The sequence below is a fragment of the Nelusetta ayraudi genome, unplaced genomic scaffold (genome assembly GCF_046127955.1).
Source record: "Nelusetta ayraudi isolate G7.1 ecotype Tasmania unplaced genomic scaffold, CSIRO-AGI_Nayr_v1 ptg000017l, whole genome shotgun sequence".
Classification (NCBI taxonomy): domain Eukaryota; kingdom Metazoa; phylum Chordata; class Actinopteri; order Tetraodontiformes; family Monacanthidae; genus Nelusetta; species Nelusetta ayraudi.
Genome location: NW_027466067.1, coordinates 7,571,211 through 7,598,132, shown reverse-complemented (window position 1 = coordinate 7,598,132; position 26,922 = coordinate 7,571,211). Strand labels below are relative to the sequence as shown.

The 26,922-nt window shown below is 43.5% G+C and overlaps 3 protein-coding genes across 6 annotated transcripts in view; all 3 read left to right on the top strand.

The window, feature by feature from the left end:
* Nucleotides 1-4,998, top strand: part of LOC142887461 (plasma membrane calcium-transporting ATPase 1-like) — a 70,171-nt gene extending 65,173 nt beyond the window's left edge. For 2 of the 3 annotated variants that reach the window (XM_076025128.1, XM_076025126.1), the window contains one exon: nucleotides 865-4,998. In XM_076025128.1, coding sequence (XP_075881243.1) covers nucleotides 865-1,113 — 249 coding nt within the window. In that variant the 3' untranslated portion in view covers nucleotides 1,114-4,998. The remainder of the gene's footprint in view (nucleotides 1-864) is intronic. The other variant, XM_076025127.1, reaches the window with a different exon arrangement.
* A 6,874-nt stretch (nucleotides 4,999-11,872) lies between these two features.
* On the top strand, nucleotides 11,873-15,717 carry pth4 (parathyroid hormone 4). The gene is made up of 3 exons (XM_076025125.1): nucleotides 11,873-12,102; nucleotides 14,770-14,858; nucleotides 15,006-15,717. Exons 2-3 carry the CDS (start codon nucleotides 14,773-14,775, stop codon nucleotides 15,280-15,282), a joined length of 363 nt encoding a protein of 120 aa, XP_075881240.1. The 5' UTR covers nucleotides 11,873-12,102; nucleotides 14,770-14,772; the 3' UTR covers nucleotides 15,283-15,717.
* Nucleotides 15,718-17,612: 1,895 nt separating this feature from the next.
* cept1b (choline/ethanolamine phosphotransferase 1b) lies at nucleotides 17,613-25,184 on the top strand. 2 transcript variants are annotated; one of them, XM_076025124.1, is made up of 10 exons: nucleotides 17,613-17,807; nucleotides 19,350-19,682; nucleotides 19,963-20,137; nucleotides 21,670-21,817; nucleotides 21,935-22,076; nucleotides 23,175-23,259; nucleotides 23,542-23,673; nucleotides 23,868-24,026; nucleotides 24,227-24,352; nucleotides 24,862-25,183. In XM_076025124.1, exons 2-10 carry the CDS (start codon nucleotides 19,465-19,467, stop codon nucleotides 24,982-24,984), a joined length of 1,308 nt encoding a protein of 435 aa, XP_075881239.1. In that variant the 5' UTR covers nucleotides 17,613-17,807; nucleotides 19,350-19,464; the 3' UTR covers nucleotides 24,985-25,183. The 2 variants fall into 2 exon arrangements, with proteins under 2 accessions (XP_075881239.1, XP_075881238.1); XM_076025123.1 differs by lacking the exon at nucleotides 17,613-17,807 and adding an exon at nucleotides 18,891-19,227 and having other exon boundaries at nucleotides 24,862-25,184.
* The last annotated feature ends 1,738 nt before the right edge of the window (nucleotides 25,185-26,922 follow it).

Below are 26,922 nucleotides of genomic sequence, written 5' to 3'. Positions count from 1 at the left end.
TTTGAAACTTGGAGTCAGTTTCCGAGCCTTTTCAGAGAAGAAGCCTTTCTTCTTCTCTGTTTTTGCAGGGCGTAAACAACGAGCGACACCACCCTCAGCGCTCAGTACTGTGCTCCATGTACAAATGAGCATGTAGCGGCTATTATGATTGAACCAAGTTATGTGTTCCTCTTCATTAAAAAGGCAAAACTAGTAAGGTGGATATGGATCACATGACAGTGGATCAATCAGATTTTTTGGCTCAAGGTTAGCAAATAAGGTCAGTAACTCCCTGCTGCTCGGAGGCTTCTTATCAGTGTTGAGTTGCTTATATTTATCGGAGGCTTCAGAGATGGATGAGCAAGATTTCAGAGAAGTCCGAGCAGCCATGCGAGGTTGGTTCCTCAAAGGTCCAATGTGTAAAATGTTTTAAGGAAGCCCGCCTGACTGCGCGTTTCGTATTTAGGGCATGAAACCGCTTACTAGTAGCAAGAACCTTATGAGAACTTTTTTTAAGGTTAGGAAAACCAAATTACTTTTATTGTACAGCAAGTCTAGAATAAGAAAAACAAGCGAGCTTCATTACAGAAGAGGGGAAAAACAATTTGTGTGTAAGTTGGCGGTTGGTGTCATATTTTTTCATTTTGTTCAGGTTTTCCCCTCCCAAAAAAAGCTCATCTGCCTCCAGTGATTAGTTTCCGTGTTGATGTGTTCTTTTTCGTTGTTTCGTTGTTTCTTTTTTAATTTATAGTGTGGTTTTTGTGGTTGTGCTTCTCCCAGATTCATATCATCCACCCCCCCTCCCCGATCTCGGCTCTCCCCTCCATCACCTCCACCAACCACTGCTCTGACCTCTCCCCCCCCCTTCCTCTTGTCTCTTTGCAGATTAAGGTGGTGAATGCGTTCCGTAGCTCCCTGTACGAGGGGCTGCAGAGCCCAGAGTCCCGTAGCTCCATCCACAGCTTCATGGCCCATCCCGAGTTTGTACCGCTGTCCGAGGAGGAGGCTCGCATCCCCCCCATCCAGGAGACCGGAGACGAGATCGAGACGCTGCCCGGCGGCGCTGCGGCGGGGGGAGGAGGAGGCGGGGAGCCGCCGAGCGCCTCCGACCGCGGCCGCCAGTCACCCGTCTGAGCTCCTCCCACCCCCAATGACCCCTCCTTCCCTCCCTCCCTCCTCTCGATCAGCGTCATCTGTCATCCCACCAACTGAACTGTCCCACCAAGGAAGGAAGTCATTGCTCTGCTCATCCCCGCCTCCCCCATTCTACACACACACACACACACACACACATGCGTCGCCTCTCCTCTCCAGTCATTCCTGCCACGTTGTTTTTTTTTGTCATTTTTGTCGTTTTTTTCATCCTGACTGTGGCGTCATTCTGCCTGTAAGTCTGTTCCTCCACCTCCTCACGCCGAGGATGGAGTTCACTACGGGAGGCGCCGCCCTCGTCCATTTGTGTAATTTTTTTTTTGTCTTTTTTTTTTTTTAACTTGTCGATCCCTTTTTGACAAAAGCTTTTTTTTAAAACTCAGGTCGGGTTCGACCTCCCCTGCGATGGGACTCGCGGCAAGCATGTTGTGTTCTGTACTCGCTTCATTCCTGCGCAAAACGCTCTCCGAAACAAAATCAAACAGACGAAACAGGAAAACAAAAAAAACACTGCACCGAACTTTTCCGAGAGTGCAGCGATTCTCGTGTACATAACGCTTCGGCACCTCGACGGCGCTAACCAGCCCGGTTTTGCTGTTCGCAAGATTTTTAGGCAAAATGCAAAAATGTATCCTTTCTCTGTTTCTTTTAGTTGTTTTTTTTGTTTCTTTTTTTAATTTTTGTTTTTAAAATCTAAAGATTGTTCAATGATTGTTGATTCAAGTTGCTCAGAATGTCTTGAGTGTGACACTACAGTCTTTCAAGGTTCAGCTGTTTGGAAGAAAAAAAAAAATTCTCCTCTTTAACCGTATCTGTGATTTATTTTTTTCTCCTCCTTCTTTGTTCAGCCCTTTATTTTCTCCCTTTAGCTGCTGTGTTGCATGTGGAAGGACAGAATGTTTACTACCCCTGCTCCCAGATTAACTAAATGTGGCAGTGTTGTAGGGAGGGCTCACAGTCTGCCCCTCATCCCCCCCATCCAGAAGCGTGGAATCGCTGCCTCTTGACCGCTAGTAGGATGCATGTCTGTGTTCCGTTGTCGAGTCGCATGATTTTCGAAAAAAAAAATTGGAATGAAATATGTGGGATTCCGTTTTTAGACAGCCATATGTATGTGTGTGGGCGTGTGTGTGTCTGTCAATCTCGAGCAGCGTCTCCTCAGAGGTCCAGTTACTTCCTGTCTGTCGGCCTGAGTCGCCGATTGACGCAAGCGAACCGTCCGTCACCTGTTCTCCTTTAAAAAAATATCCAGTTGGGTGCAGACTGTGGGGGGCGCTCTGGTACATTAGGCCATCACAGAGGTGTAAAGAGGTGTGGGGCTGTGGGGGGAGGGGCGGGGGGAGGGTCGATCCAGCAGAGTTGGGTGTGAGCAGGATAAGTTGTAGAGTTTGAAACCGCCGTGAAGATTCCCCCCCTAGTGACCATGTTGTGAAACCTCTGAGTGGTGGTAAAAAAAAAAAAAGGGCTTCTGAATAAAAACGGATAAATAAGATCACCCCCCCGTGTCCCCCTACGCCGGAAGCCCAAAACTCCCGATGACCGACACACTGTGAGGTGTGAGGCCCCGCTGAAGCCGCTGGTCCTCCCACAAGAGCCCCACGCTGACAACAACCATCCCTCTGCTAGAAAGTAGGAACCTCGTGTCGCTTGAGTCGCCATGTCTTCTCCATTTGCTTCAATTAGTTGTTTGTTTTGTTTGTTTTTTTTTTGGTTTTTTTGATGGATCCGACCAATCAGGGGGCAGTCTAGTCGCCCCTCCCACCCTTCCCGGTGTATCCCTCAGCGTTCCCAAACCAGACGGGATGTTTAATCCCATCAGTGGCTCCTGCTGCTGCTGCCTCCCCATCATCATCGTCATTATTTGAATCATTATCGTCAAGACGTCCTCAGTTGCTGGTAAGCGGAAACACGTTTCACCTCCAGCTGACTCCCTGTTTGCAAGACACATTGGAGGGGGGCCGTCGCTCTCCCGACCCAGTCGGACTGGAAGTGAGTGGATCTCTGATCGGGGCCTCGACTGTCAAATCTTAGTAACCAAATTTGCACGTTTCCGCCCCCTCCTTGTTGATTTTACTCTTAATTTCTTTTTAAATTCAGAGTTGACGGACAGAAACTCGACCCGCTGTCCCTACTGAAGCGATGTGCTACTACTGCCATATTTTCCCAACTTTTTTCCGTCATGACCGCGTTCTTCCTCTCGTTCCCTCCACCCCGTGATGAGCTTTTTCTATGTAACTCAGAGCCATATTTTATAGGTTGTCTGTATTGCTTTTTTTTTTTGTTTGTTTTTTTGTTTTTTATCTCATTGTTATTGAGGTTTCCTTTTTGGACTCCCGCCCCATTCCCACTCCCGGGCCCTTTACTCCAAAAAAAAAAAGAACATGACCAAAAAAAAGCAAGGAAAAAATCTTCAGTCGTCACTGCCGAAAACAAAGGTTAAAGGACCTCTAACAATGTTTACATGAAAAGCGAGTGGGTGGCAGTTTCGCCTGCGCTTCTCTCATCCCACCACTTCCCTTTTCATTCCCTTGCTTCCCTCAATATTAGAGTTACCTATTTGACCAATTGGGGAAAAAAAAAGAATCTTTCTTGCATGGTTTTCATATAAAAATTCAATGTTTTGCTCATTTTTTTACAATTCTTCTGTATTTTTATATTAAGTACTTTTTAATATTTTGGAGATATATGAATATATATGTATAGGCTGAAGAGTTTAGTGACGGTACAGTACATGAATGAGATCCATCTAACCTGGACTGTGTCTTTTTACAATTCTGAATATTGAATGCCACGTGTATCATCTTGGTCACCTGATGCTAAGGCTCCAAAAGGAAAGGAGAGGAAAAAAAAACCTACAGTAACTTGTTTACTTCCTGTTGGCTGTCCAATTGGATTCTCGACGAGCTCGTCCCATCGACCCCCGCCTCCTCAACACGAGTATATTCGCTGTATCGACAATGTTATACACTACACACCGTGTGATTTGTTTTATTTTCTCCCAAACCTATCCAATTCCATTAGAGTTCAGTAAATGCAACATGAATACGGCATTAAATGGGAGTGTGTAATTCTTTATTCATCCCTGGGGCTTTCTTTGTTGTCAGTTGAGAGCTACTATGACTCCAGTTTTTTCTTCAGTGAGCGGTGTTTGTCGGAGCTGCCGTTTGTTTCTTATTGAGAGGTTCACTGACACCTCCCACTTCAGGCTCCGCCTCCTCAGAGGACCATCCAGTCCAAAGCAAAGTTCCATTCTCACTGTGTGTGTGTTTGTTTAATCTGAGAGGAGTAAAGTATTAATTTAGCAACAATTTATTAAAAGGTATTTAAAAAAAAAAAAAGCCTTTTGCAGTTGTTGAATGCTGCAGGTAAGATTAGTTGCGAGGACACTGAGTGGTAGGCGGGTGTTGTAATTATGACTCAAGACCGAAAATTTCTTTCCCCACCCCTGGACCAGGAGTTCTGTCCATAGTCCAGAAACAAAGAGTGAATAAAGATGATTTAATGTCATAAATTAATCTTTTTAATTGGATGATTATACTTGGAGGACACGGTGGAGCAGTGGGTAGCCCTGCTGCCTCAGCAAGAAGGTCGTGGGTTCTCCAGCGTCCTCCCACAGTCCAAAAACATGCATGTGGGGCAAATTGGTGCGTGTGAGTCTCGTCACAGTTCTGTCACCCTTGTCCAGGGTGTCACCCTGCCGTCGCTCGATTACAGCTTGGATAGGCTCCAGCAGACGCCTGTGACCCTGAGTTCAGGTGGAAGTGGGTATTGAAAGTGGATGAATGGATTAAACTTCGGCTTTAAAGGGGGGCGGGGCCTGTGAGCAGACAAAGCGGCAGCTGTTGTCATCACCCTAACTCTGATTTTTTTTTTTTTATTAAAAAAAAAAAATTGCAGGAGGAGGACCTAACTGTTAAAATATCATTTCTTCTTCCTGTGACATGTCTTTCTTTTAAGACGTACCGCTCACTAGTTTCTTTTTTCCCTCCCTTTACTTACCAGAACAGCTGACTCCCACAGTCGATACCATGTGTATATATATTTTTCTATTGGTGAATGACGTGAACCTGCTTGTCTGTGACCAATGTGGGCAAATGGGGGCAATCAGCCAATCATCACCCTGCAAAGCTTTAAGAATGTTCTGCCAAAGCCATCGGTTCTTTTCTCGCTCCGCACAAGTCGACTGTCACACGGCCGAACCCTCTCACCCCCTCTCACTCTCTCTCACCTCCCCATCCACCCTCATCTTCCCCCAAACCTCAAAGTGAATACGTTTTCAACCCTCTGTTGGACTGGTTGCCCCTCCACCACCACTACCAACACCACCATCAGAGACTCGACCAACACACATGTGCTTCTGGTTTTAGCCGCGTCCAGATGAGACTCTGAAAAATAATTTCCGTCAGGTTTTAGTTTTCTAAAAGGTCCTTTTAATTTTTCTTTTTTTTTTCTTTCTTTCTTCGTTTTAATTTTTTTTCAAGAAACCAACTTTGCCACCAGTCGGACTCCTGTATGGAAAAGGAACTCACTCGGCTATCCAGTCATTGTTGCATTTTGACGGCGTTGCTTCCTCTCCAGAGCGCGCCGCCTTTCCTCAGAACAGCTTCCTGTTGTCGGATCTTAAGGAGCGCTGCGGAAACGACGCCATTTAGCCGTTAAAAAAAACAACTGGAATATAACACTTGGGGGTTGTGGGGAGGGAGGGATCATAACCACAATACATGTGTATCTGTATATTTATATATTATATCTACATGTTTCTATCAAAGATGTCGGATACAAACATGTAGATGTATGTGGTTTCTCAGTTGAACTTTATTGCAAAAAAAAGAGACTGAACTTTTGTTTTTTTTCTGTAAGTACTATGATACACGATAATAGGCATTGGTGTTATTTTTGTAAACATAATATCATCTATGTGGCATGCATGACATATATACAAAAAAAAAATTGGTGGTTTAAAGCAATATGTCCAACCTGGTGCGATTGATTGCGTTGTGTTCTGTGTAGCCTAAAGCCACTCTGTGCTAAAAGAGGAAAAAAAAAAGACCAAAAAAACAACAAAGAGAAACTGCATTTGGATAAAGCTAACTGTTCAGTATACGTGTTCAATGTTCTGTGTTCTGCATGTTTTGGTATGGAATGAAACGTCCCCAAAAACTGACTTGTTTTCTAATTCGATCACAAACGCACCCTTTGGAACACACGCACAAAAACACACTCACACACGTAGATATTTGCACTGTGAGGTGGAACACGATGAGGAAATTAAAGCTGTGTGACTTCTGATGGATGGATTGATGTAAGCTCGAGATTTGTTTGTTTGTCTGTCCGTTTGTTGCCAACTCATCTGTCCATAACTGCAAATTACGATTTCACCGACTCTCCTGTAATCATCTGTTTTGTTGACATTGACAAATGTGCACCAAAAAAAAAAGAAAAGCAAATCCTATCTAGTCTGCGCTGGTGCCACCGTCCCACCAATCACAGTCGTGATCCATCGTCCCCCCCGGCTGGACGGGTCGGGGGACTTTGTTTTTTATGTGTGTTGTTGTCTGTCTTGATGATGGAGTCCCACTGCAGATCGGTGAGAGTGCAGAAGAATCTAACATGGACCTGTAGTTTGTCACTAACACCGAAACTAATCTTCATGAGAGAATCCATGAAGCTGTCGGAAAATGTCCCTCATGATTTATTAAAGTGCAAAGTGACTTTAAAAGCAGACGTATACTTTTAGAATTCTTCTTCCTGTCTTAAAACTCAAAATATCTGGTTTACCAGATGGTCCACATTGACTTGTATCCATCCAGAGATGTGACAAGTTGGCTGACACCTGTATCCAATAAAATGGCAAAACCTTCTCTCCATTTAATCGTTTTACTTGCTGAACAAATGGTTTTGACGCCTTCGCCATCCTGCTAGTCAAGCCACTAGTTCGCTAATCTGGCAGGTCGAAATCACACGCACGCAGAGCCTCATTAAAATGTGAGTGAATGCGACACCTTATTTTCCATTTTGTTCATAAGGTGCTCGTTAGTCGTAGCTAGCGACGGAAAGGCGAAGGCGTTTGAGTTGCTAGAAATGTCTGAACTTCGAAGCACTTGGGTTAATTGTCTAAAAAAAAAAATAATCGCACATTCCATCTTTAGTATGAGTCGCAGGTATCCTATCTGCGGGCCTGGTGGATGAAGTTATTCAAATTCAGCCCCGGCCGCCTTAAATATTTCACACGCACCACTTTCGACTGGAACATTCCTTTGATCAGTTATCCTCGAGACGTCGCTGGAGGGTGGGCGAGGGGAGATGAGGTTGTCTGAGGAGGCTGGAAGTCACATTTTAAAAAATAAATAAAAAAATAAAAAAAATCTGCATGTTACCCAGCAGCCTCAGCCAGGTGGTGGTGGGGTTTCGGCTAAGAGCTAATGGGGGGGGGGTTGCATACGGCTGTGACACCTGTGCGACATTGCATTGCTAATGTTGTCGTTCCACCGCTGAAAGCCGAGGACGAGAGCCAAAATAGAGCTCTGTGTGTGTGTCTGATGGGAAGTGTGTGTGTGTGTCTTGCACTCCGTCCCTCCCACCACCACCACCGCTCTCTCTTTCTGTCTCAAACATCCTGTTTGCTTCAATCTATGCAACAGAATCCTGCAGTTGGACTCCAGCGGTCCATCACACTCTTCCTCTTCCTCCTCCACTTCCTCACGCCGTCCGCTCGTCTTCGTCTGTTCCCACCTTTAAAAAAAGAAAAACGTTAAAAAAAAATAATATATAGAACTCGACGAGAAGCGCCGTTTGTCGGTTCCCTCTCAGCGCACAGAACCACGACACCTGTACATTGCTGTATGTGTGCGTTGCGCGTTCGACAGGTGAAACACTCACTCATGTTCTATTGGTTTGGGTTTTGTTTTTGTTTTTTTTTTCCTTTTACTCTTTTGTAAGATAATGATTGTGTGGAATGCCTTGGTCTTAGTGTCATGTCGTTTGAACTTAAGCTGAACAAAAGATGATAATCAAGCAACTGAGTAATAGTTGTGACAATAGTATATATAAAATATAAATATATATATATATATATATAAATATATACAAATCTATATACATAAAATAAAGCCATTTGAATTTGAAATAAATTGGTGTCACTGTGATTTTTTTTTTTTTCTGAAAGAATATATCCACCTTTAGTTACTGAACTGTGAATGGAGAACAGCCAAAACATTTACATTTGTATTCCATCCCGCCAAGCTGCTGTTAAAACTCCACAGGAAGAAGACGTAGTGAAGCCTCTACATGACGGCGGCTGCTGCTCATGTGATCACCGTGGATGAACAGACAGCGCGAACATGTGAAACGTTTTGGCTGGATGCGACGCGACGAGGCCTCACTGGGCAGTTGACGTTTGCAAAAAAAATATATATATATATAGACCCTTTATATGAATATTAATGCAGCTGAAGGTGCCTGTGACTGTGCCTGTGACTGGTTCTTCATCATAACTGACTGACTAGCACACACAAAATGACACCTGCTGTTATTTGTGTGCTGGTTGGGAAAGGTCAAAGCTCATCATCACCATGTATCATATTGTTCTATGTCATTACAGTAAAATAATGACTCAGGTCTTCTACATAACACATCTTAACTTCTATATAAATTGAAAAGAAAACACAAAGAAAGAAAATACAAAAATGATTATTATTAGCAATAGTAGTATTAATAATTTAGAATATTAATTAAAAAAAAGAAAATACAGAAATATTGCTGAAGACTGTATGAAAAAAAAAAAATACATTGACATGACATTGGACAAACCTTGGACAATTAAAACAGACCAGCGGCAGCTCCAGGCTGCCTAATGTAAAAGACATCAGATGCTCAGCCTGAGCTCAGACACAAACATTTTCTTTCACAGAGAAAATGTCTCAGTGCTGTTTGCTTTGTTTTTCTGGGTTTTTTTTGTCCTTCCTAACAGTCACACTTGCTGTTCGCAGAGGCTGCTTCCCGCTTTTGTCGGTGCGGATCAACGCACTGCTTTCAACAACATCAACAAAAACATATATGTATATTAAAAAGTCTTTGGGATGGGAGCTTGGCGAGATGGACGTGCAGCTTCTCGCTGCAGGTCTCGGTTGCCACCGAACATCCACTGCAGCTTCTGTAGCTTCTGGATCCACACCTGTTGTATGTGGCATCTGGCCCTCTCATTTCATGACTCTCTGCTTCAGCTGTAATCTAACTGGGAAAAGGATGAAGCTCTAGTTTTTCCAGGCTGAGGAGGGAGGGCGGGGTAGTTGAGTGGATTATTGTCATCTAAAGGAAATAAAGAATCAATCAAAGTGATGGTGGTGATGCTGCCAGACGCAGAGGTCTGACCTGCAGTGAAGGCCCAAATCGTCGCCAACATCCGCTGCCTGCAACAGGATGCAGGCCAACCTCCAAACACGTTGTGATACTGCGCCACTTCCATCTCCCCACGGCCAAGCAGGCCGCCAGCATCGTGGTACAACACTGCCACCGTGCGGACGTGGGCTGTATCACACTGATGAGTCATGGACCAGGTCGATCACACAGGGATTGATTATTATATAATTGTGACGAGAGATTAATTTAAAGGACCAGTCTGTTGTATATGGCAGCCTCTACTGGCAAGAAAGTATGTTGCCAAAAAAAAAAAATTGTTAGTCTTCTTAGACTTCTTACTCATAAAACCCGGAGCAGATCATGTTCTGGTCTGGAGTACTGTAGGCTACATACATATATAGTACAAACTCCAGTTAACAGTTAGACTGAAGGGTTTATGACTTGCTTGTATGTTCAGGCTATGGATACTTTACCAGTCTTAAAACTGCAGACGAAGCATAAACAGCATGAACCTGACACAAACTTAATGAGGCCATAAAACAAAAAGAACAACTCTAGAATATATATTTCTTTCAGAAATTGGAATGAATTCATGTGTCCATTAAGTCAACATGGCTTGAGTTTCTGGCTCCACTGTGTATGTCTGCACCCTCAACACCTGGAAGTAAGTCCATGTTTTTAACTTTACACTCTGCTTCAACGTAGATTGCAAATGATTAACAATCATCAGAGTGATGTTGATTGCGAATCCAGGCGGGATTCCTTCTCTGACATAAGTTGGAATCAATAAAGTTGGTATCAGTAATAACTGGAGGACAGCAATCGTGTAATTGTCTCTGGTTCTTTTCCGCTTATGACTTCACCATCCGCCCAGAGCAGAGATACTGTCAACACGCCATGATTCCTGTTTCCTCTGTCAGCACACTGCCACCAGAAACCGCCTCCGTCCCCTCTTCAACAGAACAGCAGAGATGTTGTTCACGTCAGCGTGCAGCGCGACAGCCTTGTAATGTGTCTCACAATTAAAAAACAAACAAGCAGTGTCTCAACCTCAACACCATCATCTCCCGGCTTTCGAATTCTGCTTTGTTGTTTTTTAGGGACTGAGCCCACGGAAGACCAGTTCGAAACGAAGCAACTACAATAGGGTCTTTCGCCCCTTGCGAAAGACCCTATTGTATTTGCTTCGTTTCTTTTTATTATTATTATTCGTACACGGCTTTCCGCCCCATTTTGACCCCCTTCCCATATGTTAAAAGTCTTGGAAACTTCTGTGCAGGTCAGACCTGCTAAAAAATGTATTAATTTGAAGGAAATTTTCAAATCGGCTCAGTAGCACCACCTACATAAGCCAAAACACAAAGACTGTGTCATGAGTTGACAGTGGACAATTGGACATGTTTAAAAGGCCAGGCTTTAATAATAATTAAAGCTGCAAGCAGCATTTGCGGGACTGAGCCGCCATGGCTGACGCAACCCCTGATGACCCCGACCTCTGCCAACGCCTGCAATTGACCCCCGTCCTCTACTGACGCCCGGCGACATCTGCTGAGTCTGAAAGAAGTCTATGCAGGATGAGTCTGGGGGGCCTCGGCAGAGGTCGGGGGTCATCAGCATGGGACGGCAGAGGTTGGCGGCTCAGTCCCGCAAACGCTGCTTGCAGCTTTAATATTCTTTTTATATTTGTACAGCGGCCAGCTAATAACTTTTTCTAGTTTATACACAAACTATATTTGCAAATTATTTATTGTTATTCGCACTTTGTCTCAAGGAAATGTGTGGCAGATCATGCCGAGTGGTGATAAAAGCATAGCAATTGAAGATAAATGCTATCAGTATGAATACCTTCAAGAATATATATTGTCTTGAGAGTCACGTTTTCTTTTAGAATCAGAAAATATTCAGATTTTATCGTCATATTACAAATGCCAGGAATTTGACAAGATGTGAGAGATTTGGGGGGGGGGGTACAAATCTAAAAATCAAATAAATTATTTTAAGTCAGAGGTACGTGAATGTTTGTTTATTTTTAAATTAAAACACACAGTGTTAATTAGAGCAGAGCTGGTCTAAGACTCGCTGCTGGGTCTTAATTACACAAATTAACCAAACTAAGCTCCTTGGAACAGACATCCTTTCATATAGGCCTGCTTCAACTCCATGCTGCGTGTTCTTCGGCAGCGAGATGGATTTGCGCTGATCTTGCAGCCCTCGATCGTCCAGTCTGAGAGTCTGGGAGCCGCTGAATACCAGAACACGGCTCCTCCAGCCTCGTCTGGCTGCACCCTGCTGCTGCTGCTGCTGCTGCTCTCCCCGTGTCGAGTGCTGTAGGCTGCGGCCCCTCCGCGATCGTGTGCAGGATGAGCTGTGACAGATAACAGGGGGGTGGATTTAGCAGTCAGAGCGGGAGGTAAAGCGGCCTGCGTCTTACTGGAGGGGGTTTTATAGCCTGTGTGTCTCAGAATGCCCAGTGCACGCTGGTATGAAACCCTGCTGTGGGCTTGAGATAATACAGATTGTTCACCAGGCGGCGAGTCAAAGAGACGTGATAAACAGCTGCTCCGCGCCGGAGGAGCCACAGTTTCTGGATCTGTGTCCTCATGACTTTCAGAGGTGGAAGAGGAAGAAGTAACAAAGCACACATACTTTGTTACTTTACTTTTAACAGTATCTGTACTTTACTTGAGTGTTTATTTTTCTGATGACTTTTTACTCCCTCCAAATATCTGCGCTTTCTACTCCTTATATTGCAAAAAACATGCTCGCTACTTTTGTGTTTAAAAGACCCAAAGTCTGTTCAAGGTAACTCACTTATAATTTGTTAGTTTTTATGTTGTTGTAATGTTGCTTTAAGTGGAGCCACTTGAGCTATGCTTTTGTGTAGTTACAAAATAAAAGTGGATGATATTTTAGAGGGAGATTAATTCTGAAATCAGTGTTTTTCCACCGTTTTTGAGGACATTTTTTACATTGAAAAATAGAGCAGGTATTGGAAATGGATGGACAGATGGATGGAAAATAACATTGGTTATTGTTATCAAAAGTGTAAACATCAAATAATGACTGATTGACAAATACATTTTTTATTTAATGACTGAAGTACATTTCAGAACCTGTGCTTTCTTACTTTCACTTGAGTAAAATAGTTGAATCAGTACTTTTACATTTTTTTCCCCCAGGAGTATCAGTCCTTCTACTGAAGTACACCTATGGATCTCAGTGATGTTTGAACCTGACCAGGGGGGCTGATTCTATGTATGCTTAACACGCTCCTCTAGGGAAGGAGGGGGGTCCCAAACGAGTTTTGCTGGCTGCGGCCCTGCACGGCAACAACCTGATCTGAACCATCCTCCTCCTGCAGATGATCCCCCGCCCCTTACGCCATTTTTCTTTGTACGTCTTCACATCATTGACTTCCCATAATGGGATAAATTGCCTGCCAGTCAGACAGAGTGGGTTGGGGGAGGGGGGTGCTGCTGCATGTCTCACAGGGAGAAACTCATCCCGGGGGCCGTCGTCAAGACGGCTGCATTTCTGAGGGCGACATGGCGCGGGGCCGCGGCAACCGGGAGACTTTGTTTGGGTTCATTAACGGCTGGAAACGTGTCAGCGAGTGGCAGACGAGCTCCGAGTGACGACTCGAGGAGTCGTAAAAGTTTCCACGCGCTCGCTGACGGGCGGTTTTGGGGCGACGCTCCATGAAAGCCGCTGTGACTCATCCCTGCGTGCTTGCACCCTCAACACCAGTCGACCGCCTTCCCCACATCCTGCCTCGTCAGCCGACTGAATTTCTCTGATAAGGAATAAGAATAGAAAGAAATGGAATGGAATAAAATGGAAAATCTCCTCAATTGAATTTCATCCCCCTTTTCAAAACACCTGATTATGTAAAGAGGCCGTGCGAGCGTTTAAACCTCCTCAGCTGTGGTATCGAGGTGCACAGGGGCCTCCATCAGCACAAATAAATAATAACCTCCAAAACACTGGAATTTTTTTGGTCTCCTCTTTTCTCTCCGACGCAAACGTGGAATCACATGTCATATGATGAGGCTGCTGACGTGTGTTCCGTCAGCTAATCAAAGTCCAGACAGTGAATTAGCCGAGACTCGCTCTGAAGCCTGTGGGAGGTCCGAAAAACGTTTGTGTGTGTGCGTGTGTGTGTGCGTATGTGTGTGTGTGTGTGTCGGGGTTTTTTATAAAAGGTCTTCAGCTCGAAAACTGGAGTCAATTAATCGTCAGATCTTCACAGGAGCAGTCGTGCCCTACAGAGACAATGTAAGTACTTCTGAAAATATGTGTACATCCATCCATCCATCCATCCATCCATCCATCCATCTTCAATTGAGTTTGTCCCAAACTCAAAGTTGCGGGGGATATGTGTACATTTTTTTTTTAATAAGTGACTTTCACTGCCGCGTTTATTTTATTGAGATAAACTGCTTGAGATTTAATAGAAATGTTTCCATTTTTATATTTTTTTCATTTAAAAAAATAGAGCAGAAGATTGGGAGTTCCATCCTCTTCCTTCCGTTGTCCAAACAGGTTTAAGTGCACGGTAACTGGAAGCGTCTGTAGCGTGACTGCTGATGAATGCCGAGTGATTTAACACCTGAATGTCTCATTCTGTGGCTCAGCCTGAGGTCGAATCAAACACGATGCGCACCAGCTGGAGCGGAATTGACAGTCAGTCATCAGACATCAACATTTCTCAGCACAGAGCTGCAGAAGCTTTCAGTGTAATCCAGATAGAAGTCTCTTATTGACTTGTGTATGTATCAGGACTGTCTTCTAACCAGGAAATCCAAAACACAGAATTTGGTTGTTGATTTGAATTGATTATAAAGGTTTGTTGCTGTGGTCAGTGCAGATTGGAAGGGAAATGTGAGAAGTCAAAAGCATCTGCAACATTTTCCTTCTTTGCTTGAAACAGGGCACGCTTATCGTGGATTTGTTTCACTCTGCTGGGAATTGTACGTCTTTTTTCATAAGCCGGCTATAGAGGCTGAGAGTAAGAAGAGCACATGCAAATGAAATGCCGCAAATAAACATCCTGGATTTGTGTTGTTTTGTTTTTTTTGTTATTTGACATTTCTCATTTCATTCAAACGGTAATTCAAATTTCAACAGATCTGACCGACACAGCTTTACCACTGTGATTAATGAAAGTCAAAATTTTACATTGCATGCAAATTGCATTTCGAGCATTTGTGTGTTTTTAATCTTGAAGTGGAGAGTTTTCTTGTGCTGCTCTGATAGCAGATTTTTTTCTTTGTCCTACAGAAGATGCAGACACCCTGCAGGCCAGTGCGATGGCTCGCTGTCATGCTGCTTGTCGTCGTCACACCTGGCCAGTGTCAACAGGTGGAAAGGTGAGACATCGGTGTGTGTGTGTGTGTGTGTGTGTGTGTGTGTGTGTGTGTGTGTGTGTGTATTTATACTGACAAAGTTGTAAGGTCCAGAATTCAGGACTGCACTGCACTGAACTAACACACAGCCCCTTTTTCCGCCTCCCGCAGCCGCCGTTCTGTGTCTGAACACCAGCTGATGCACGACCGCAGCAGAAACATCCAGAGCCTCAAGAGGCTCATCTGGCTGTCCAGCGCCATCGAGGGCCTCCACACTGCCGAGACGCGCTCCGCACCCCTGGAAACCACAAAGGGCCTCAATCTGGCTTTGAATCCGGCTCTGGTCTCTGCCGCTGGAAGTCCCCAGACCAGCCGCGTGCACAACCTCCTCAGAGACTTCTTTAATCCCAACCTGATTCAGGTGCCAGATAGAGAGCCCGACTATTAGGCTGCTGCAGCAAAGGCACTCCAATAAAGAAAGAACCACTTGGAGAAGATCAGCTTGATATGATAACTAAAAACAAAACAAAAAACTAGAACACACGGAGAAAACAGCTATGATAGAATGTGCCCCAGCAAGACATGAAGCCTTTACAAAAAGATAATCTTTGCATGTTCAGTGGTTTGGTGTGCTGTTCTTTTTCTGATTGTATCTTTTTCCTTGTTTTTGTTATTTATTTTTTTTTGGTGGGGCGGGGGGGCGTCTTCATTTGTTTGCCATAAAAGGTACCATCATCCTCTGAAAAATGTGCACAAATAGCAAAATAATTAAGCTTTGCAATGTGTTTCTTTTATATGCATAAAAAGTTGTTTGTTTCTGTTTGATTGCAATTCGTCTTTTCAAATTCATTGAAGAGCATCAACTGCAGCGTGTTTAGCATTTTTCTTCTCTTTTTTTTTAAAGAAATGTTTTTAAATTGAAGCAGTCTCACTTCATTTTTCATGGTGAAAAACGAAAACATTTGTATTGCACATTTGCTTTTCATTGCTAAAACTCTCATCCCATCAATGAGGGTACTCTGGTTTAGGTATATAGTAGACTATGAATGCTGCTTTTACATAATATTGCATTTAATTGACACCATTATTCTTAGTGTGTACAGAATTTCTTTTAGAGGAGTAAAGACAAAAATTTGTTGTGAATGACTAAAGTGTACAACGTTATAGTTAAGCCAACAGAAGCTTTTTGTGGCATCGTTAAACCACTCAGTTGTTCGTTAAGGCTTACTGCAGATCTTTGTTAAGGTCTTTGTCAAATATTGACCACTTAGCATTTTTGGTGCTTAAAGCTGGAATTGAGTTAATCAGGGCAGCAGAGAAGGGACTCACTCAAAAGAGATGATGGACTTGTAGTGATAAAGAGCTCTCTAGAGTTAATTTCGTTTTCCTGTGTGTGCGCATCATTCATTGTCACTTTTTTTGCACTTTTTGACAGAGACATTCTGTGAAACAACAAAGATTTAGATTTTAAACATAATTTTTATTTTATATAGTAATTTTAAATAAGATGATCCCAAGTCAGATTAACTATTTATTTTTCAACAGAAGCAAAATGTGCAATAAAGCATCCTGGTCAGCATTGGTCGGAACTTGAGTCAAACTGAATCACGTTCCATACATCTGTAGATTTGTGGACAATGTGTTTATCAGATATTTGTTATTCGTATTTTTTTTATTCCATTTGTCATTCTTATCACCTACTTTGTGAATAATTGTGTTAAAAATCAGAAGTATTCATTGATGTTTGAGCACCAGTTTCTTGGACCTCAGTCATGCCTGATGCTGGGTCAAAGTGCAGTGACAAGAGGAAGTCAAGAGAACTAAACAGTGAGAATCTTCCATTGATAGGTAATAGAAATACGAAAAACAAAAGATTCAATTAAATGAAAAATGCTAAGAACAAGAAATACAGAAAGTCGAAGTACAAACAAAAGCATCTGGATAAATGTGTTTTTTAAATAAGCAAAAGAGTCAACAGGCTGCAGGGAAACAAGATCCAGTTTTTGAGCTACCGTTTTAAAAGTCTTAACGTGAGTGAGAGACATGTAAATTGTGTGCAAACTGATGCTTCTGGGTCCTGCTTCTTAAACGAGCTGGAGCCAGATGTCCCAGTGCTTGAAATAGAAGAGGGCACATCCAGAGAAGCAGGAAGTTTAAGTCGAAGAACTTCAGGACAGAGAGGAGACTTGGCGAGGAACATTCACCAAATTGAAAGCTGGATGTAATAGCTGCTACTTTTTTTTTTTTTTTTTTTACAAAGAAGGTAAGAAAAATATACGATAACCATAGGTGGTTCAGTCCTACTGCGAGAATGTAAATGAGTTAAGTTTCTGAGTTACTGTTTGTTATTTGGGGGGTTGGGAGCATATAAAAACTGAACCTCGAGTTTTTGGTTTGAGATAGTATGTGATTAAAAATTGCTTGTATAAATACAATAGGTACACTGCAGAGCAACTATTAAGATTTTATTCCACACTTCCCCCGCCACTGGCTACCATCTAGCCAAATTAAATCAAATCAAAAACTAATTTGTAAAAACAGAAGATTCAAGCTTGAATATGGATAACAATAAATCATATTTCGTTCCTTTAGATTAATCGAAGATGTGACCATTATAACACGATTACAAAAAAAAACAACCCACCACCACCACCAACAACAACAAAAACAAACGCTAATTTACGTCGATGCCTGAAAGACGACTCTCGGGGCGCGAGGCTCCCGCCCTCCCGTTAAAACTGAAAGCATCGCGAGATTTCCGGCCGATCGCTAACGTGAAGTAGCTCGCCGTGACAACCACAGTGACACCGGTCGTGGAAAATCCACCGACAGCTGCCAGCGTCCCCGCGGCACCTCCATTCATAGACCGGGTGTGTAAAACAAGCCACCCGCGGGGAGTGCCTGTCCGTCTGCCAAGCAGCCCCCCTCGGCACCCCAGGGACACTCCGTGGCCCGCGTCCTTTATCCAGCCAGGTCAGTCCGCGTTGCATCCGTCGGTCTCCGGGGGCAGGGGGGGAGGAAGCAGCTAAGTCAGGCTAGCCGAGGCGTCAGTGGGAACGGTTTGATTTACGAGCGAGCGAGATGGCCATTGATATTTTCAGCGTGACAAGTGCGAGTGGTGAGTCAGAGATAAGCGGCTAACTTTGCAAGGTGCGAGGTGACATGCGTTCTCCCGCAGCCGAGCTTCCCCGGAGATGGTTCTAAGCAGCCCCGGCTAATGCTAATCTCCCCCAGAACATAAGCGATGTGTCAAGAGAGCTAACCGCAAGTAGCCTGGTTGCAACATCAGCAAACGAGCACCGAGGCAGGCTGTGTTTGTGCATGTGCGCCGTTCAAAGTCACAGGAAAGGCTTTGAGTCGTGCTGACACGCAGGTCCTTGCGGCGAATGCCAGCAGAATGCTGAATTTAACCGGACCGTACACTCCCCCCCCCCCCCCTCCCTCTCTCTCTCCCTCTCCCTCTCCCTCTCCCTTAACAAAATGGTTTGTTGTACAATGTCAAGACAGGTATTCCATGTAAATAACAACATTAAGCTCCCTCCAGTTATTCTCGCGATTGTTATCTTTAAACCTAAGTCTAAAAGAGGAAAATAAAATAAAATAAAATAAAAAATAGCATTACCACAAGTTCATATTGAATCCAAATGATCACACATGAGAAATGGACATGCATGCGTGGAGAGGTTCAGAAGGTTCTTGAATTTCACATTGCTGTCCCCAGTTTGTCGCCGCACTGCAATTACCACAATTGCCATTAGGCGTTTGAAAGGTCAGGTCAGTGGATGAAAGCGTTTCTTGAAGAGTTGACGCTCCTTTACTTTTACACTTTAGTCTGAGATTAAAGGCCATGTGAAAATGAGTGTGTCTCTTAACGCTCGAGTGTCACATGCGTTTCAAAGAAGTGAAAGCACGTATTCATTCGATTTGAGCTCGTTGAAAACATTCTGTTCAATTTTTTATTTCCAAAACATTTCAATCTTATTTCAGCCTGGCACGTGCTTTATACCATGACTACAGCGTCTTGTGTTGTGTGCAGTTGGAGCCTTGCTGGTTGCGTTTATGAATTTCTTGACCTTTAAATTGCCTTACCCTGTTTGATAACCTCGTCTCATTTGAAAGCATCAAAATACCGCCAAACATGCTTCATAAAGAGAAGAGTGACTGGGTGTTGAAGAACGCAAGTGTTAGAATGCTGACGGCGGCCACGCCGCTGCAGTCGCTGCCGCTCTGCGCTGCTTTGCCGTATGCCAGTCAAATGGAAAGAAGAGAAGGGAACCGGAGGGAGAGACAGGGACGAGAGCGAGGAATGCAAACAGAGTGAAGCAATGCTCGCGCCGAGGAAAACACGAGGTGCCGTGAGGAAAAAGAAAAGCTTTCGCCTTACCTTCCTCGGGTCATTTTTGCAGCAGCAACTTCGGCAACTTTGTTCCCTCACACCTTTACTGATGGTTGCCTCCTCCCGTGGAGGATCTGATTAGTTCTCCGTTAAAATAACTTGTTGTTCCGCTCTCACAGGACACTACTGCCGTACAGGTGTGGCCCACCCTCGCTGCGGATCGTTAGCCGACCTCAGCAGGACAGTGGCACAGCCAGAGCCATCGGGGACCAGAGCGGCAGGCAGCAGGGCTCCATGACCACCACCACCACCGCCGCCGCCGGGCAGCAGCAGCAGCAGCAGCAGGGGGCCGGCCTGCGCTCTCGACGAGCCGTCGGCCGGGACAAGGACCCCGGGCCGGACGTGGGCATGGACGCGTCCTGTTGCATGGTCCCCGGAGTGCTGCGCAGGCTGATCGAGCTGCCCTCCCCTCCTCTGTCCCGGCACCAGCTGAAAAGGCTGGAGGAGCACAGGTACCAAAAGGCCCATAGATGATAACACACATCAATGAAAGAAAAGACATTCAATTCATAGGTTGTGTCCAAACTTCTGACTGGTAGCGTATGTATAGATTTATACATTTCAAAGGGGGAGAAAAAAAATCTGTGAAAAATAAGTTGACATGCTAAAAAAAAAAAAAAAAAAATGTCAACCTATCAGAAGCCGAGTTAGATGAAAAGATGAAATTCAGTAATGAACCTTGTTGATACCGGAGTAGGTGGGTGACTTTGACTGTGCTGTGTGCGCCTGCAGGTACAGCAGTGCCGGCCGCTCTCTGCTGGAGCCCCTGATGCAGCGCTACTGGGAGTGGCTGGTGGCCAGGATACCGTCCTGGATCGCACCGAACCTCATCACCATCATCGGCCTGGCCACCAATGTCTTCACCACCCTTGTGCTTGTCTACTACTGCCCGACTGCCACCGAGCAGGTCAGCCATCCCGCCAAGCATGCGATTGCAAAAGCAACTGATGAAAATCGTGATGTTGTCAAGGAGCCATATTTGAATTGATTGTTTTGGGGGGGGTTGACTAGAATTCAGCCTGACACAAGTCGAAGAGCGTTTCAGCGAATACACAAGTGAGCCATTAAAAATGTCCAGATGCCTCACCTTGAAGACAAGCTGATACATATTGGAACATGTCAGGCGTGCTGACGAAGGCGAGGCTGCTGAAGATTAGTTGAATTTCAATGGCTGTGGAGGAAACTGAGGAATAGGGTTTTTTGTGTTGGTGTGACTGGTTGAGAACAATTCAAACATTGTTCATAGTGCAATACAAATCCAGCGCTTCACATGCACTGACAAGGTGCAGTTATAAGAAACTAGACTAATCACTAGTCAACAAGTGGCCCGACTGGGCCAGCTGGCTCGACCGCAGTGTCTCTGCACCGGCTTCCTTGCTCTGCTCTGCTGATGCACTGTCCCTTACTCATTAATCTTGTGCATGTGTAACATTTTAAAAAGGAAGGGCATTTTAGCCAGTGGCTTCAGGCTAACTCATAATGATAATTAACATTTTATCACATTTTTTGTGTGCATGTGCTCAGAAAAGTGCATTGAAACTACCAGTTTGCTTAAAAGTTCATATGAAAAAATATATAATATATAAAAAAAAAATGTATTCATAAGAAAAGTCAAAGCCCAAAGATGTGGTTTCTTAATTAGCAAAAGAACAGGAGAGGGATTAATATTATAATAATGTGCTGCACAAGGCAAACGCATAAAAAACAAAGCATGATTGTTTTCTCCAGTCCCAAGTCAATAGACGGTGAATAAACAAGAAGGGACACAAGGCAAATGAGAGATTAGTAAGTTAAATATTCAATACTTTACGTACACATTCACCACTGATCAGGCAAACAGACAAGTAGGACCACACTTGCACTGCGTGTCAGCTTTATAGGGCAAAAAATATTTATGTTCACATGTTGGCCACCACATGTGACTGAGCCGACGCTGAACCAATCAGCATGGTTCTATTTCTACTACTGGGGACCTTTTGAGACCGAAGTCTGACTCACTTCCTCCACTCTGTTTCTGCCCTGTGAGCCAACGAGAGCAATGTGTGCCCTCTAGTGGTTTGGATGAATAGCTGTTAATGATTAAAAAGAAGAATGGTGCCCAAGCTAAGATGTAGTTTCTGAAAATGTTTAAATATGTATTTTGTTCAGCATCAGTGTTCGTCAGACGCTGCTTCACCAGGTGGTGGTGCTTTTCTTCAGTGCAAGTAGTGTAGCACAGTGTGAAAATGTGTTAACAGTCATCATTAACTGTGAAACAGGGTTTAGATATCTTATTTAGAAGATCCTTCAGATGGTTTTCAGTTGAACGCTGGTAGCTCCCAGTTTATTTAGCCTGGATCAGCTCATGTGATGTCAGACTTTATTAATTCCAGTTTGTCAGTGGACAAAGCGAGACCTGTGAGTTTTCTGTCTTTCCTGAACATGTCCTTGTTGTTTTAGGCTCCTCTCTGGGCGTACCTGCTCTGCGCCGTGGGTCTGTTCATCTACCAGTCGCTGGACGCCATCGACGGGAAGCAAGCCAGGCGCACCAACAGCAGCTCTCCACTGGGGGAGCTGTTTGACCACGGCTGCGACTCCCTCTCCACCGGTGCGTCTGCCGACCCGTCAATGGCGGTACCCCCCCCCCCCCCCCACCCCACCCCCCACTGTCCTCCTCAACCAAGTCAAAGCTCTCAAAGTGCCTTCTTGTGTCTTGTCTCCACAGTGTTCGTGGTGCTGGGAACCAGTATAGCCGTGCAAATGGGAACCAACCCAGACTGGATGTTCTTCTGCTGCTTCGCCGGGATGTTTATGTTTTACTGCGCTCACTGGCAAACCTACGTGTCAGGGACACTGCGCTTCGGCATGTGAGTCGATAGAGACCGCCTTCTCCATCTTCTCTGCATGAGATAAACAGTGTGCATGCTAATTATGTTCAGCAAATCTGTTTTTTTCAGGGTTGAGGGTTTTTTGTGGTGGCTTTTGACAGAGAAGCTTCAGTTGAAGTTGTTTGTCAAGCGTTAAGTTGTTGAACTTTTTGTTCTTGTTTTATCGTCATCCTTGTCAAGACAGAAGGTTAAATTTCTCCTCAGGCAGTTTACTAATTTTTCAAAAAAAACATCAAAACAAGTCCTTCGTCTCTCCGCCACAGAGCTGAACATGAAGGACAAGATGACATTGCAGCACCTTCATTAAACTTTGCTGTAAAAAGTACCTGAAGCTTTAAAGCTTGAAACTGTTTTTTTTTTTTTTTTAGTTTAAAAAGTTCATTGTCAAGTGTAAACAACTACATTAGATCCATCCCTCCATCCATTAATACCCACTCCATCCTTCACTCAGGGCTGTAGGGGTCTGCTGGAGCCTCTCCCAGCTGTCACAGGGTGAAGGCAACATTTGAGTCATCACACCATAAATCACCTTGTGTTTCGCTCAGTTTGAGTATTGGGTTTAATGTGAAGCTGAGCTGCTGTCAACGTGCCTGTATTGTGTGTATGTGTGTAGATTTGACTGGACAGAGGTGTGGCTCTGTCTGGTAGGGTTGCAGACACTCACAGCCACTGTGGGTCCCTGCCTGTGGAACATGACGGTAAATGTCCCAGCAGCCGCTGCACACAGATCTCCTTCCACAGTGCGACTGCTCGCCCCTCCCTCCACCCCCTGCTCTCAATTGGAGTATCAAAATCGGCTCTGCCTAAAGGTGCAGCCCGCATGATATCAAGACCGCAGTCTCGGGCAAAAACGCCAAAAGCTCCAACATGACAAAGACGCACTCTCTCCACTCCTCAGCCAGGGACTTCCTGTTTCCTGCAGCTCGATTTTTCTCAGAGGTTGCCCCATTACGGGCTGCACCTTTAAAACCAGCATGAGCGCAGTCACTGTGGAAGGAGGAGGCTGTGTGGCGACGGCCTGCTGGCCTGTACCTCGCTGAGCTGCCCTGTGACGTCTCTGCTTTTTCTCCCACCCAGCATTGACGTGACGGAGGTGCAAATCTTCATCATCCTCATGTACTTGCTGGCCGCCGTGGGAGGATCTGCTTTTTGGCAGTCGCTGGTAATTGTGACATAATTGGCTCTAATTCTTTCAGGCTAAGACCAATGATGGCGTAAATCTGGGTTTTTGGCTGATGACTTCATTTTGCACTGCAATTATTTTTCTCTCAATATGACTGATGTGACAATCTCAACAATTTTCTAACCGTACTCGTGAAGCTTGACTGTTAATGTGCTAAGAGACGACAAACATAACTGGAATCTAACGTTGCGCTTTCACCACCTCAGTGTTGCCGCTGATTTCTTTCTTTTTTTTCTTTTTTTTTTTCACCTTGACTTGTAGATCCCCATCCTCAACATCCAGATGAAAATGCTTCCTGCCATCTTCACCTTCCTGGGTGCCATCTTTTCCTGCACCAACTACTTCAGAGTTATTTTTACGGGGGGCGTTGGCAAAAACGGATCCACAATAGCAGTAAGTGTGTGTAATGTGATTATTGCAATAGATTAAGAACTATGTTTTTCTGAAATTATACATGTTTTGGTTTGCACGGGTTTATTTCAGTATCTCCTTAATCTCATAATAATCTGTGTTTTGCTCTTCCGCATGCGTGCCGTGCCGTGCCGTGCCGTGACATTCACCGTCTGCTTCTGTGCCTGTGCCCTCAGGGAACCAGCGTCCTCTCCCCAGTTTTCCACATTGGCTCAGTTATAATTTTGGCAATGATGATATACAAGAAGTCTGCTGTTCAGCTCTTCGAGAAACATCCCTGCCTCTACATCCTGGCCTTTGGCTGTGTCTCGGCAAAAATCACAAATAAATTAGTTGTAAGTACTGCAGCTTTTTTAAATACAATATAAAATGTAAAAAAATTAACTATTAACATTAATAGTGCTATTTTAACAGAAGACACTATGATTATTTTGTTACGTTTTTCACCGCCCTAATAAAATGGAAGCGCCGACAGCACGGTGTTCAGGATGTTTTGATGCTGACTGTGTGTTCTTTATTTTTTTCCGGCCCTCAGGTAGCGCATATGACGAAAAGTGAGATGCATCTCCACGATTTAGCCTTCCTGGGACCAGGGCTACTTTTTCTGGATCAGTATTTTAATAGTTTTATTGACGAGTACCTGGTTCTTTGGCTCGCACTGGTAAGTACTCGGGGCACCACAGCCTCACGCCTGGTCCTGTATTCTGCACATTGTTGGCTCTTGACTTTTTTTTTTATCCAGTACTGCACGATTTGATGTTTAGGCCTCTATAAGGCCTGATGCAAAATCTGTGTTGTCATTGTGCCTGCCACGTTTTCGCAAAATAAGGCAACTGCAAAGTGACTTCAGTTGGTGGAACCAGCACATGGTTGGGGATGTCACTAACCTAGAGAGGCACAGGGGCTCTTTGTGATGTCACAAAGTGTATTTAAATACGTCATTTCTAAATAGCGGGACAAGCAGAGGAAGTGACTTCTCTCATTTCTGGGAACTTCACTGACAGGATAGAAACCACTGTTACATTAGTGTTGCATAACATGGTGTCTTTTATAACTATTAATGTTATATGTCTTTAATAACTGACTTTGTGCTGGTCTTCAAAGTATCAAGCATGATTTATTAAAGTGTTGCATTTTGTGTTTTTTTCCCCCTCTCTCTTCCTCTCGCAGATCATTTCCTTTTTCGACCTGCTGCGTTACTGCGTCAGTGTTTGCAACCAGATTGCCTGCCATCTTCACATCTTTGTTTTTAAAATCAAGCCTTGTTCAGTGCTCACCTCAGCGGCTCACTGAGGACACGCCGGCCATTACTGACTCTGCCTCTTCCTCTTCGTCAGTCGCTCTCATCTTCTCTTCCCTCCGCGCACCCTTGACGAGACGCCCAGGGGCGACATGGTGTAAACTATGTGCTTCATGCCAACTGAATGTGAGGACAAATAATATATATATGTATGTATATATATTTATATATGTATGTATATATATGTATGTATATATGTATGTATATATATATATGTGTGTGTATATGTATGTATATATATGTGTGTATATATATGTATATGTATATGTGTATGTGTATATATACATATATACATATATATATATATATATATATATGTATGTATATGTATATGTGTGTGTGTATATGTATATGTATATATATATATATATATATATATATATATATATATATATATATATATATATATATATATATATATATATATATATATATATATATATATATATATATATATATATATATATATATATATACACACATACTGGAGTATTACCGTCATTGTTTCTTTGGGTTTCTTCTTATTTTTCACCGGTGAGAATTTACTTTGTACCAGTTTGATCTTCTGCCCCAGTAATAAGAATTCTCCTTCTGAAAACCTTGAGGTTCTGCAGCAGATGTTTCAGGAGAGGAGAGGTGCTATTCACTATGTTCAAGGAGAGAAATGTGTGTGTTTTAACTGTCCTTGTGTAAACAAAATGTATAGGAAAAGAATTGATGCTTTCATGACTATGATTTTTGTAATATTGCATAACTTTGCTATTGTAAATACTAAACTGTTACAGTGTCTGTGCTTTCCCTTTTAAGTTAAAATTTCCTGCTTTTGGCACATTTATAAACTTTTTTTTTTTTTTTTTTTCATTTGTATGATTTTTAAAAATCTCTTTATCTCCTGCACATGAGATGAAACGGTCCAGACATGTCACGTTGGCAAAATGTGGTTTTGGAGGAAACTTAATGTCACATGTTGCTTTTTTTTTTTTTTTTTTTCCTTTTCTTTTTACGCACTGAGGGTCTCTGCAAACTATGAACTGCCAATGTTATTTTCATTTTTAGTTTGCCTACTGAAAACTGACTTGGGTTTTTGGACACTGTCCGTATTGTGGTGAGGAATCTATGTGTGTCTGTTGTATGTAATATGATTCGCTAATATATTCAACTTGAGGTTTAAACTGTAGGTCATGGAAAGTGGCTTCCTCTAGGCTTTATTGCTTTTTGTTTTTTGTTTTTTTTTAAAAAGCAAAAAACCCAGAAAGACACTTTATGTAGAAGAGGGAAAGGCGCGACAGCCAAAGTCAAGTTTTTACACATTGAAGAAAACGTTCAATCATTATGAGCTGATTAGTTAGAGCTTGTCAGTAGGCTTCAAGGTCAGAAATGTTACAAGTCTTAGTTCCCCCCTCAGGTAAAAAAAAAAAAAAAAAAAAAAAAGACAGTATTTTCTGTCACGTTGCCTGCAAACCTGTGAACAAATTCTACAAAGGACCAGAGCCAACAGTGTTTGACTTTATTTTCCATCTATGCTTTCTTCCGTTTGACTCGCTGTCTGCCACACACTCTTTGTGAGCCTTTAAAATACCTCATTAATATTCTAATAACAAGGACGACACCTCATTAACTCGCTGTCGTCTTTTTTTTTGGGACTGTGCTCAGTGGTGGTTCTGTTTCAGCAACATGTTTTTGTCTTGATTCTAAACCGGGGTGTGTGCAGCGGTGACTATATTTTTCTAACGACTTCTGTTACATCGTTCTGTCGACTGTTCTCTAAAGCTGGTCAGTTATTTGTTGGTTTTGGTCTTTTTGTTAAAATTTGTTGACATTAACCAGCCTGTTTTTTTGTTTTGCTGTTGCAAATCCTTCCTTCATCTCCCGACGTGCCACCATCACACTCCTTCCCGCGTTGCTTTTTGGATGCTGCTACTTAAACCGAC